Raw genomic sequence first — 14,567 nt, 5'->3', positions numbered from 1 at the left:
TTTAATGAAGCTCCACATACAATGAAAGTTCACAAAAATATTCAGAATTCTCTCAAAGTTTTCTAAACAGGAATAAATGAAACATGTCCACATCTAACATTTTCCCCCTTGATTCTCTGAATTTTATTGTAAGTAAGTGCAGAATGCTTTAATTACTCTTCAGTAGTCTGAGTTTTCCAAATGAACTAGATTAGAGACACTGTTATAATAATCCCAATCCAATGTAGAGCACTTAAAATTCTATCTCAACAAACTCAGCAGTCACGTAGAATGTGTGGTTAAGAATATGTTGTTCAAAATCACATTTTCAGCGTGAAAGACCTTGAATCAAGACAGAACAAAACCCTGACTTTACTAGTATGAATGAGCTTATTAAGAAGATTGTTTTGGGTGGGAATATAATGAAGGTATTAGCTGGGTCCTGTGATTCAGAGCAAAAGTGCAGGTCATGGTTTTCATTTATTTGTTTGCTTCTAGTACAAGATATGATTATTACATAGGATATTCACTCTAAATCTTTATTATAACTGAAGTTCCTTGTAATCCAGCAGAACTTTGGAAATACTTTATTTTGTTAAGTATGTATAATTGTAATAGTAGACATTTTCATGTTTGTATGTATACATATTCACACACATATAATATAAAATATATAAATTTTAAGGGTTTTCTATGCAAATAATAAATAATATAAGGTCTACTAATGGATATAGAGAAGATATGTCTGCAGATCCTGCACCAGATCCTAAAGAAAAACAAAAATACTACTCTGAAGCTAATTTTATTTTAAGAAATTAATTTTAATTTCCCAAACACAATTTAAATATTTTGTATAAACAGTTTTGTTAAGCAAACATTAAATATGCCAATTTCTGGAACTATAGGAAAGAATCTAATTATGTGTAAGAACATTTGAAATGGTTATAGTTTTTCCAAGTAAAAGATGACTTCAAACTGAATGAAAATCTGAAAGAATTACTTATGTGAAAATCTAAACTTTTAATGTTTTCAAAGGCAGTTAGCCATGTGGTTACAGATGTTGAAGTATCATTTCACTCTGTTTGTGGTTTTATTTTTTAAGCTATCAAGTGATCCCAATAACCAGAAGATAGTGTTTCAGGAAATGGTCAAAGTGCTGTCCTTTTTCTCACAAGTGCAAAAGCAGACAGCTGTGTGGCAGCTTCTCTCCAGTTTTCCAAATGTGTTCCGGAATGACACGACACTAAGCAATCTATTTGATGTTCTTCGAAGTGCAAACAGGTAAGAAAAAGTAAGAATTAAGGGGAATATTACTGTTCATAAAGAAGTCTTTCTTTTTTTTTTAATATTACCTTTAGGATCACTGGTAGGTAGGTAATTTAAACACAGCAAATAATCCTTCAGCACCTTATTGCAGATTTTGGCAACGAAAGTAAGTGTATTAGTTAAGCAAAGGAGAAACACACATTGTGGTCATCAGCATTATTAACAGGTTTATGGAGAAACAAGGAGGAACACTAATCATAACATCTATAGTGTCAGTTGGTATCCCAGACTTCTGAGAAAGATGGTAGAGCAGGACCAATGGTAGATTGGAACCTTGGCTCAGGCTCACTCAGGGACAACCAGGGCTCTGTGCATCTAGTATTTTAACTGTGCAAGAAGAAAATATTTCATTGGGTTTTGGTTGCACTACACAGTAAAAAACAACCCCATTGGCTAGAGTTTACACCAAGCCACCCCAAGGGGTTTGGCCTCCCTCAGGTGCAGCCAGCTTAAGCCTGCATATTGGGTTGGCTTTATTTGACACATATGACACAAAGATTTGAAAAATTTTGCAGAAGAAACCCTTTTAAAGCCTGCATTCCTCATAAAAGAGATCTGAGCATGGCCAGCATTCAGAGTTTGATGGACACATACTTAGGTTTTGGCTGTCTAGCTAATTTGGAAATGTGCATTAAGCAAAACAACAACAACTATATTAACAACTAGCAATTACTGACTGCCTGTTATATGCCAGACACTTTACTGGACCCTTTATATATATCACATTGAAACTTACAACAGAACTATTATTTATTTTATAAGTGAGATAACAGAAGGTTATAAAAATTAAATATTTGATGATCATGCCGCTAGGAGGGTTTGAACCTGGGTTTTTTTAACTCCAGAACCCAGACTGCCTCTCTAATATGTCACTAAGAGTACAGTGGATTCCATCGCTAATGTCTGAAGCACCACAAGAGTTTTCTCATCTTCTCTGATAAGCTTCCAAGAGTTTATATTTGTTCAAAGACCTTATAATAAGCCCTCATGTTGTTGCATTAATTTCATTTGATTCTCACAACCATGCTTTGAGATTGAGACTACAGATATCCCCATTTTATGAAAGAGGAAACACACACTAGTTTTTTAAAGTTAAATCTCCTTTACTATTATTATTAAACTAACAGTATCACTAAAATCTGTAAATTCTTCACAGATGACTGTATTTTATCATCAAATCATTGGTTTATCTTACTCTTTGTTGATCAAGTAATATGGACAAATAAACCCCATAAAAAGGCTTTGAGGTTATTTACACCAGCAATTTTGCAAAGTTGTAAGTTGTTATATAGTTCAGTCACCAAAACGAGATTATATAATGTTAAGATTATGACAGAGGTTAGCAAAAATGAGTAATCTCAAAAGTCAAGAATTGTATATGGAAAAACATACATGATATTCACCATTTATGAGGAAGAAGTTATGCTGAGATATGAATCACAAAAACTCCTTTTTTTTTTTTTTTTTTTGTGTGTGTGTGTGGTACGCGGGCCTCTCACTGTTGTGGCCTCTCCCATTGCAAAGCACAGGCTCCGGACGCGCAGGATCAGCGGCCATGGCTCACGGGCCCAGCTGCTCTGCAGCATGTGGGATCTTCCCAGACCGGGGCACGAACCCGTGTCCCCTACATCGGCAGGCGGACTCTCAACCATTGCGCCACCAGGGAAGCCCACAAAAACTCCTTTTTAAATTACCTTTACATATAAGGAGACTTGTTTTGGATAACTTCCATTTGTATATGATGAAAAGGACAGAAAAACAAAATCAGTGAAGTGAAATAAAAGTATTTTGATCAATAGTTTAAAGGATTTCAGAGAGGACAATGGTCAGGTGTCATTTTTAAGTCATGTTTTGTTAGAAAAAGATGAATTAAGTCTTCTGACATTTTTATTAATTATATTAATAACAATAATGCTGACTGTTACAATGAGATTGTCAAGTGTTCAGTCTTTGAAGGTGTTACTTTGAGACAACAGATTAGCTGACTCAAGCAGAAGGCCAAGCTGGGAGAAGGCTGGCAGAGATCTACAACCTCAGAACATTTAACTGGTCTCCATGGTGACCAGGGTTCAGAAGTAACTCAAAGTCTGAGAACCAGGAGATTCTTGGGGGCAAATATAAAAATGCCTGAGGTATTGACTGTTATGTATATAGAGCAGAAATGAAAAAAATACAGACATGCCCCTATGGCCAAACACACAGCTGTAAAAACAAGCTAACAATGCTGTGGGCTCAGTGCAGAAATGTTCTGTCCTCCCCGCCATGTTGGGGCAAAGTGCCAGAGGCAAGACATAAAGTGGAAAGAACATAAACTTTGAAATTAGACAGAACCAGTTCTATTTATTTGGATAACCTCGTGTAAGTTATTTAACTTTTTGAACTTTAGTTTTCCTGTCTATAAAACAAAACAAATGAAAATGACTTTATGGAACTATTAGAGAAGTAAATAAAATTATAAATATATATATGTTTATATATAGACACATATCTACTAGAAACTAGAGGATACTCTTAGCTCTCTAAATATTTTCATTCATAGCTAGGGAGCTAAAATTAAAAGGACCTTAATTTAAATATTAAAAATTCCAAAAATATGGTAGAAAGTATATGCACATGCTGTTGCTGGAGTGAGCCTTCAGTTGATTAGGATACATATGGAAAAACTATCACCTAGTATGTATTACATTTCACTTCACAGTGGCAAATCCTTAACAAAGCCTTTTAAGTTACTACTCACGTACATTAAAGCATTGCCTCACAGTATTTGTGAAATTCAGACATACTTGTACAAAGCTAACATTTTTAAAATGTGCTAATGACAATAAGGGGATAAAAAAGGCACTTCTTAAATCCCTAGTTGGTTTTTTTGAAATATGGAATGAACTCCAGCATAAGTGAATTTGCTCATTATCTTGTTTTTTTGTGGGTTTTTTTGGTTTTTTTTTTTTTGCGGTACACGGGCCTCTCACTGTTGTGGCCTCTCTCGTTGCGGAGCACAGGCTCTGGACACGCAGGCTCAGCGGCCATGGCTCACGGGCCCAGCCGCTCCGCGGCATGTGGGATCCTCCCGGACCAGGGCACAAACCCGTGTCCCCTGCATCGGCAGGCGGACTCTCAACCACTGCACCACCAGGGAAGCCCTGCCCATCTTATTAGTAACATAAAAATCATAGGAAGACAGTGCCAGTTAGTCCGGATATTAATTTTGAGCTACCCCTGGAGCAGTGCCTATGGGCCATTTAGGGGGTAGAATGCAGTCTTTAATTAGGGCAAGCTCCATTTTTTCCCAAAAACATTACCATTTGTTTACCTTTGTAAAGGTAAATATTTATCAAATGCTAATTAATAATTATTCTTGAAACTGGATCTTTTATCTGGGCTTGATTTTTAATTAAAATAGTTTCCAATATTTAATTTTTTCCTTGAATTAAAAACAATAAAAAAAGTATCCTTTCACTGGAAGCTTCTATTTCTAACCACTTATTTTTAGGTCTTAACAAAGAAAAAAAAAACTGACATGAAATTCACTTCTGACTTTAAGGCCTTTTAGGTTTTAGAATCCTGGAACCAGTGAAGTGCTCTGTGTGGTTCAAGATAGTTGGGATTTTGTGCATAAACAGACAAGTAATTAGATGACAAAAGCAGCATCTTGTTTCGTATGTTATAGGAATAGTTTTCTATGCTGTAGCTATTTTCTCCTTGAATAACCTTTTGTTTCTGTCTGCAAACCTTGAAATGCAATCTAGTTTAATTGTTTTTCAACTTGTTAGTGTGCTGCTGGCCATGCAGAAGGTTTATCCACGTGTTACAACTAACGAAGGTTTCAGAACTCTCAGTAAATCTGTTAAACATCTGCTTTACACTCTGGACTCCCCATCTCGAGGTATTATATTTCCATCTTCCTGTATTCAATTGTGTTGCAATTCTGTATTCAGTTCCATTAAAAATAAAAAACAAAGTACAAGTGAAGTAATCAGTTATGGATGGTATTATTCTTAGGTAGGGACATAAGCTACAACTAAATCTGTGTCTTTAGATAATCGAAGTGTGGAGACAAGGAGAAATGGCCAGAAAAGGGGCTGTGACTTTCTAGGATTTTTATTTTGGTAAAACTCATCTCTCTTAGCTATATTATAAAGCTATGTTTATAGTTGGTATGAAAAATAAATATCAGAGTAAGGGAGTAAGCCTCAGCAAGTAGATTTCTACCAATACTTTTTGAACAAAAGCCTACACTGAATCACAGTATCTTTGCCCTCATTTTCAAACTTTGTCTTTTTAATCAGGATGAGTCTTTGGTAAAAATATACCCCTCAACCAGCCATCTTGAAAATGCATGATGGACATCAGAGCGTGAATAGATCAGTATAGCTCTACTGTCACTTATAGGTATAAGACAAACTATAGCATGTTGCTAGTGAATCAGAAAAAAATCACCTTTGCATATAGAGGATAGCATTATATACCACACACATGGAAATGCCCAGACACACACACAGCCATATACAGAAAACATTTAGGGCTATAAGAAATAAATCCATACTTCCCAAGTAAAATGTTTCGTTAGCATTTACCTCTCCTGAATGAATTTAGAAATAGGCTTTCTCAACTGAGTTTGTCAGCTTTTAAATATGTAGACTTTACCTTTGGATTACTGATAAGTGTCCTGAGAGCATCAGGTCACAACCCGATTGTTTATTACAAGGTCTTTATTAGTTTTCATATGAATAGCAAGTTTGGAAAGGCTTTGAAGACTTCTCGAAGGAGGGTCTAACATATACTTGGATACCAATTTCTGTTAGTCTAGAACATTTTTTATATCATCAATTACAGAATTAATGACTAGCTTGCAAGATTGATTGTTGTTAAATTCAACCGTCTTGACGAACATTAAGGTTAAAAAAAAATGTGCACTTTTTAAAAAGTCCAGACCAGAAAACCAGACAGTACAGTAAAAAACACTAATTATTTCCTCTGTATATTTTTATATTTTCATTTTAAAGACTTGAGAACTTCAAGTTCTCCTTACCATTCTTTTCCTTTTCATCTTCAGACTCACACCTTGTAATTGTAAAGTAGAGGGATGAAGTTGAAAATTTTTTTACAAAGGACAGAAGCTCCCCAGTGCCTCAGAAGCAAAAGAACCTGTCATTAACTGAGGCAGCAGAACACTTTTTTCTGTTGAACCGTATAACTAACTCAATTTTCAATACTTAACAACGGCCATGTCTCATGTCTATGAATATGCTAATGATTTTGGCATGTGTTAAGCCATGCCATTGGATAGTCAGGATGACAAGGAAATACATCAAGGAAATGTGCTTTTATTTTTAAAATTAGATGTGCTTATATTTGTTTGTTTTTTAATTTCCTACACCTGTGACTTTATCAGTCTGAGGATACGAACGCAGTAACATTAATGTCAATTCCTAAGTCATTAACCCTAAGCCCCTACCTACCTGCCTAAGCAGAAATTTCATGGCCTTTGAAAAATCCTTCCAGGTATTTCTGGGAATCCTTCAGGAAACTCAAACTTGTTTTGAAGTACAGATACCTGCCACGTTGCCCAAGCCACCCGTGCTTAGTCTCCATGGTGTTTAGCGGTGTTTGTGAACATACTTCTTCCCTTGGCTTTACAATCAGTAAACTGGGGTGGAATGGTTTCTTATAGCAGAGTTGTTTGGGTCCTCTCTAATGCATGACAGGGCTCAGATAGCTTTGAGGGTCTCACTCCTCTCTTTCAAAGAAAAAATAAAAGGGTAGTATTTTTTGTGTCAGTGATAAATGTTTTATTATCTTAAGTCCCTTCTATCATCAAAACAACTCTATAAGAGATAGTTATTATCCCATTTTGCAGACAAAGAAACTGAGGCAAAGGGAGGCTGGGCACTTTGCCTGTGTTATACATCCAGCAAGTGACTGAACTGAGATTTAGAGCCTAGATCTGTCTAAGCCCAAAGCCAGGTCCCCAAGCTCTTTGTTAGATGGCCTCACTCATATTTACCATCTGGGATGTATACACACTATGATAGCTCACACAAGTACCTGCCACCACCAAACCTCAGAATTGGCTCCACTTTCAGCCACTGATGGAGTTTGACTATTTGTGTCAGATTCCTTCTCACATGAATCATTTTTTTGATAGCCATTGCCCCATTCCTCTCCACACCACATGTCTATTTCTAATTCAGACCTCCCCACCCCATGTCTACTTCTGATTCAACCCTGGTTATGAACATAGTTCAAGGTTTTTTCAGAAGCCTCCTCAGCAACCATGATACTATGGAGATGCTAATAAACACTTGCGAAGAAGCTTGTCTCCTAACTTCCTGTTTTAAGGAGTCGAATTCTCAGCTCCACCCCACTGAGGATCCCTACTTCACAGTTTAGTATTTTCATTTATAAAACTGAGTTTTGAGAGCAAAGATTACCTTTTTGGCTCATTGAAGTTTGCTGTTTTGCAAAGTACAGTAAATTATATGAAATTACATCTTTAAAAATAGAAAGCAATCTTTACTGGTGAAAGAGGTTATCTGTGCAGTGGATTTCTTTCTATGTCTTTGGGCACCCTTTTTATATGTGCCTAATTCTACAAATAAAGTAAAATCTGACATTTTAAAGGTCTGTAACAATTTCCACTACATTAAAGCCTATTTAATACAGCATTTCTTCTCAGACACCTTAGAGTCCAGAATGAAAAGTGGCCAGAGGGAGAAGTCCATACTTAACAGCAAGGTCAAGCCTATAATTGATATGTATAAAGTTAATTTCTATTAGTTATTCATTTGAATAGCGTGATGAGGAAGAGACACATAACCATATAGAATACAAATGCTAATGAACTTGCTCAGCATCACATAGGAATTCAAAGTGAGCAAGATATGATCTTGGGAAAATGGTTTTATATACTGTTACACTGCAAAAGCATAAGTCTCCAGAGTCCTATCCTGGATTATTTTATATATGGATGCCAATAAATAATAGGTATTACCATTATTAATTAGGTTTACTTATTCTGGGTATCTTCTTCTTGGTCCTTTCACTTACTAATGCATTGCTATCATTAGAGCAATAATACTTAGCTGCATCTTGAGCAGAGCAGAGAACTCCCTTCTGCCAGAGAGGAAAACTGAAAAAGCCACTCTGCCAGATACTAGGGACAGAGCAGACATTACTCAGGCATGACTGATACAGACGTAGACAAGGAGGTCTTTAATTCTGTGAGTCTTTTACACACATGCTTAAACAAAATGATCAGCGTGAGAAAAGTACAGGTGGTTTCCTAGTTTTGTGCTAGGATCTTCTCAGAAGGCTTTAGAACACGCGAACTAGAGACAATGGGAGAAGCGTTAAAGCTGGCAATAAAATATCCTATTGAAAATGGTTAGGCCAATGTTAAAAAATGACAGCACTAAAACTACTGGATTATTTATAAGGAATTAGTAGTGTCTACAGGGAAGACTGAAATAAGTAATACCATTTCCTTAAAGGGGCCGGATGAAAGCACTGGATTTCTGATGTTTTTATTTATGTAGTAGCTGTTTAAAGTATTTCATTTTCAATTTTGCATGTGAATGTTGTTGCACACTTACTCTTTAACAATACAATGTTATGCAGCAAGCGGAATAAGGAACCTGTTTAACTTCTAGGGACAATTCTCTATGTTGAATTAGATCTTCACATATGGTTTCCATTAGACCCAACTTAGTGATTGCCTTCCACACTCCAAGCTTTCGTATTATTTGAGACCACTCAGAATGGTTCTGTTAACATTAGCCAATTTGCATTCACAGCTGCATTCAGTTGAAATCACTGGCTGCTTTTTGAAAGATAGAAAATATAGATTAGTGATGGTAGATGTTTCCTACGGCTACATTCTAGACAACTGAAGACAAACAGAAAAATCCAGTGACCCATAAGACTGAAATTGGCTTCATTTGATTAAGAAGTCATGGGGTATTCAATTTGCATTATGATATTTAAGAGTCATCTATGCATACAGGTCTTAGGATAAAATAATGCAATGGTTTGATGCACAGAGAAATAATTTGTTTGAAATGCATATGCTTGATCATTGGAATTATTTCAATTAGTAGGCATCTATTTCCTATAAGTATCTTAAATGTTTCCAACTGAAAGAGCTTAGATATCTCTTATAAAATCCTTTGGAGAAAAATTCTGCAGACTTCCTGCATTTTTTTCCCATTAATTTGACCTGGGATGATTTTTGCTTAGAAAAATAAATCCTTTACGGAAATGTTAAATATTCTCCTATATATTATTAAATATTATCACTTTAGGTGGCTTTGATAATACAGCACATGTGTGGAGTGAAGAAGATGAACAGTCTCTATCCCCAAGCAGCCTGGCTGCACAGTAAGTCTTTGTTGGTTTGTTGGTTTGTTTCTAAACTGGTAAGTAACTTGGCTGAATAAGCAATCAAAACAATTCATAAACATAATTCTTTTATCAGTATTTAAGGCTGTGGAATAGAAAAATCAATTGTTGACTGACCAAAGAAAAAGATACAGTTGAAGTGCAGTAAAGTTGAAACTTGTTTTTTGGTATTATTCAATAATACTTTGGGATAATGCAAAATGAGGATCTGTTTTTCAGTTCTAAGATTGTATAACTAGATCCCACATGTTCTGTCTGGATTGGTTACCTTATGTCTATGAGGAAAATCTAGCTGGAGGCCCAATTTCCAACTCTTTTCAGGTCTTTCATCATGAAAGATGTAGAAGTCTCCAATTTTTTACATTACTATTTATTTCGGTTTTAAAAAACCAGAATATTTTGTATGCTCACTCAAGGTAATGCAAACTTTGTTTGCTTCAGTAGTATTCAGGTAGCCAAAACTGTTTATAGGTAATTTGATTTTGGACTCTTTGTGGGGCATGTAAATACATTGTCTCAGGAATAGGCAGTGGAAATAACAGCAGTTACCTTAGCTTCTAATGACCATTAATATAAGCAGTTCTCTGAAGTAACTGTAATAGTTATGGTAGAAGCTGACTGAAGTAAATGCACATAGTTCAAGGCAAATTTAGAGACTAGGTGGCCTGTTATGTAAAAGGTTGTTTTGGCCTGATAAATTACACTATTGAAATTCTTTAACTTTAGTCCCAAAGGATATATTTTTATGCTAATGGAAATGTGTACAAATAAAAACAAATAATAGGACTTACTTTTAACCATTCATTTCTTTTTCTAAAATAAAATCTATGCAATTGTTTATAAACTTCCTATTATTCAATGAGAAGTTTCCCAACTCTGGGTAATTCTAGGCAAAATCCTTCCATCAATAACCACCTCCTCTTTCTGCTCCCACATCTCTCCTCCTCTGAGGTGGCTGAACCAGATGCTTCTCCCAAGAGCAATCTCACCGCTCTGGGCAATTTTACCCCATACAGGAGTCCATGTTCCAAATAATCAAGTCTTTTAAACACATTCTCTGTATAGCCAGAAAAATAATTTTTTTTAAAAAACCTCTGAATTGAATGAAGTCAGTCAGAAAGAGAAAAACAAATACCGTATGCTAATGCACATATATGGAATCTAAGAAAACAGTACCAATGAACCTAGTGAAAGGGCAGGAATTAAGACGCAGATGGAGAGAACGGACTTGAGGACACGGTGGGGAAGGGGAAGCTGAGACGAAGTGAGAGAGTAGCACTGACATATATACACTACCAAATGTAAAATAGATAGCTAGTGGGAAGCTTCTCTGTAGCACAGGGAGATGAGCTCGGTGCTTTGTGACGACCTAGAAGGATGGGATAGGGAGGGTGGGAGGGAGGCTCAAGAGAAAGGGGATATGTATACTTATAGCTGATTCACTTTGTTGTACAACAGAAACTAACACAATATTGTAAAGCAATTATACTCCAATAAAGATATATATAAAAAAAAAACAACTTCTGAATTGAGACAACTGGATGCTTATTGCTGAAGCCAGGTATCTTTATCGGAGACTTGGGGCATCCATAGCATTGATAATGTTAGCGCTTCAGACCTGAAAATTCCACAGCAAATATAGTTGGTTACTGACAGCTAGCTGACAGTTTATTAGAAAGAATTCAGTACTTTTAAGATGGCTCTTGTTGAGATTGATGCAATTAAGGGATTTCTTATCTTTGGACTTCCTTTCCCTCCCCACTTTAAAATAATCATAGAATGGCAGTACTTGGCATGAGATAAAAATGTTTATGATCCAGAATTTTCTAAAGAAAGCTGCTCAAAAAAAATTCTTTTCCTCAAAGCTCTTCTCCCTCATTATTTTTGCACTAAAGTTAATTATTTTTTTTGTGTTGTGTGTGTGTGCATGCACACACATGCACGCATACATCCATAAGCTCATCTTTAGTTGTAACCATTCTTGAGAAGTAGGTGAGATTTTTATATAAAGAATACATAAATTAAATCGTTTAAAGGAATACTTGGATGTTTATGCCAGAACAGTAGCACATGTGTATCTTAATTTTTGGTGTATCTTAAATCTAATCTCAAAAATCTTGGCAATCAACTGTTCTTTATGGAACTAAGATAATGCTTAGATGATATTTCAAGGTCACTTTTAGCCCAACATTCTTCTATTTAAAGCTTGAAAATTCACCATTCACCATTCTTGTGCCGTTTCATCTGGAAAGGTAGACCAGTGTTTTGCTCCTGAGCACAGCACCAGAATGGAAATGGCTCAGTGCTATAATGATTAAGACAAAGAGGAAGACAAACACAAAAGAAAGAGAGATAATACTGAGAGGAGAGTCTCTGGTCAAGGAAGTGCCTAAACAAAAGCAAGAAGCCTCAGGAATGGGTGCAATTTTTTTAAACATGGAGGCTGTGGATTGTATTTAAATGAGAGTCGGCCATCTGATCAATTAACTGTGCTCTGACTGCCAAGTTAGGGACTTTTCTTGCCATAGATTTTTTTTCTTGTCAAACTTCCTCAAATATCCAGTGTCATCAGGGAGATCAGCTCGGTGTTTTGTGACCCCCTGGAGGGGTGGGATAGGGAGGGTGGGAGGGAGGGAGACACAAGAGGGAAGAGATATGGGAACATATGTATATGTATAACTGATTCACCTTGTTGTAGGGCAGAAACTGACACACCATTGTGAAGCAATTATACTCCAATAAAGATGTAAAAAATAAAAAAAGAAAATCCAGTGTCATTAACCCACATGTAAACACCTTGAGACTTCTTTAATGTTAATGCAAACATTGTCCTGCATGTTTACTAGCTATGCCAGGATAAGTCTCTTCCATTAGTATTTGAATTAAATCTAAATTAAATATCCAATAGAACTAGTTAATTTGTGTGTTGTGCAGATTGATTCAAAATAGATGGTTCCCAAATAAACCATTGATACTTGTTCTATCTCTGCTGTACATAACATTCAATAGTAGACACTAAGGAAAGAAATTACAAAATAAGTAGAGACGCAGCCTCACAGTTGAAGTGACAGGGCATGCGTAACATACACGTGTGTACTCACTCACATATGTATGCCTCAGAAATCTTAGACTATGTCCTCACATGCCAATCAATTTGAAAGGAAACCAGAAAGTGGTTAATTTGGGAACTCTGAATTGGTTGTTTAAAGAAAACAAAAAGGAACTTGTATTGTTCATTTGGATTCTACCATTTCTTTTAAATCACAGTTAAATGAATTTAAATTATTTAGAGACTATTATAGGTGGAAGGGATCTAGCAGATCATTTGACAAGAGAGGAAACTGAAGCCCAGAGAGAGGGTTGCCAGATTTAGAGGAAAGAGAAAAGAAAAAAGAGAAGAGAAGAGAAGGGAAGGGAAGGAGGAGAGGGGAGGGGAGGGGAGGGGAGGGGAGGGGAAGCAGACATACAAGACTCATGGGACATACTAATACTGAAAAATTGTTCATTATTTACCTGAAATTCAAATTTAACTGGGACTCCTGTATTTTATCTGGCAACCCTAGCCCAGTGATTTTTCTTTCATGTAAATGTGCCTAGAAATGATCTTAAGATCACTTATGATTGGATATTAAAATAATTAAACATAGAGATAATGCCCATGGAAAAGGTAAATACTTAGAGAATCCAGAGTAGTGCTGCCATTGTGCAGCTGGGCTGGATGGGGGAAGATGTCCTACTTCACAGTGCTTCAATGCTCAAATCAATCAATGCCAAACAACTAGGGGCTCACATGATCTCAACAAAATGGCTTTGCTTTATTTTTATATGACTTAATTTATATATTCTTTTCTAATTCTATAGGCTCCTAATACTGGAAAACTTTGAAGATGCTCTCTTATATATATCAGTAGATAGTCCTTATATTCCTTATTTGGCATGTGTGAGAAATGTCACTGACAATTTGGCCAGGGGATCAAAAGGTAATACTCTTCTTAAGAGTCACAATGCTACTCATGGTTTGTAATTTTGTTCTAAAATAGTAAATTTTATAAGATGTTGGCTTAAAAAAGAAAGAAAATTTAAAAATCTTAGTTTCCATATGCATCTGTTTCAGTGGTTTGATATATAAAGGGATTGTCTAATCATATTATTATATTATTACTCCTGTCCCTGCTGCTAGTACCACCTGGCCACCTGGACAAACTTTAATATATAATGGCCAGATAACAGATGTGTTAATGGCCACCTAGATAAACTTTCCAAGTCTCCAGAATTAGGAGTTCACATAACCCTCCATGACATTTTCTATGCCCTTAATAATCTTAGTTGTCAAAAAATAATGAAGAAGGATAATGTAGACTTCCAAAAGCAGATGTAAATTACATAAAGAAAGGCATTTTTGTAGCAGACTATTTTTGCTTCTGATCCTTACACACTTTAACCATGAAGATTGCATTTAATCAAATATTTCTTTTCCTTTTTTTAAAGGTAAAACATCTATTTTCTTATACTTTGTAGGAGATATACATTCACTGTTCCTACACCAAAATAGCTTTTTGAGACTTAATGGCAAGCAAATAGCACAACAGATATTTAAGTGTGGTCTCTGTTTACCAGACATGAATTAATCAAGGTTGGAAGGGCATATTTGTGTCACAGTGATTATACAACCTGTTCTCTCTCAGACACTTCAAGTTAATAGTACATCCAAAATAAAAGCATGTTCAGTTCACCAAGAACCAAAACTGTATAGCACCTTTGCTGGAAATATTTTTGTCTCTAAGCAGAATATCTATGAATATTTTAAAAATAATGAACTCTATAGTCTCCACGGTTCAAGGAGAGATTAAATTTTCACTCATTTT

The 14,567-nt window shown here is 35.8% G+C and overlaps 1 protein-coding gene across 2 annotated transcripts in view; it reads left to right on the top strand.

Moving 5' to 3' along the window:
- ABCA12 (ATP binding cassette subfamily A member 12) overlaps window positions 1–14,567 on the top strand; it is a gene marked incomplete at its 5' end in the record, with an annotated part of 187,496 nt that overhangs the window by 81,472 nt on the left and 91,457 nt on the right. For both annotated transcript variants that reach the window (XM_081242250.1, XM_081242249.1), the window contains 4 exons: window positions 1,082–1,260; window positions 5,076–5,188; window positions 9,606–9,681; window positions 13,564–13,682. In XM_081242250.1, coding sequence (XP_081098376.1) covers window positions 1,082–1,260; window positions 5,076–5,188; window positions 9,606–9,681; window positions 13,564–13,682 — 487 coding nt within the window. The remainder of the gene's footprint in view (window positions 1–1,081; window positions 1,261–5,075; window positions 5,189–9,605; window positions 9,682–13,563; window positions 13,683–14,567) is intronic.

Source organism: Mesoplodon bidens (genome assembly GCF_964165515.1).
Source record: "Mesoplodon bidens genome assembly, chromosome: 8".
Taxonomy (NCBI): domain Eukaryota; kingdom Metazoa; phylum Chordata; class Mammalia; order Artiodactyla; family Ziphiidae; genus Mesoplodon; species Mesoplodon bidens.
This window is presented reverse-complemented; position numbering and strand designations above follow the sequence as displayed.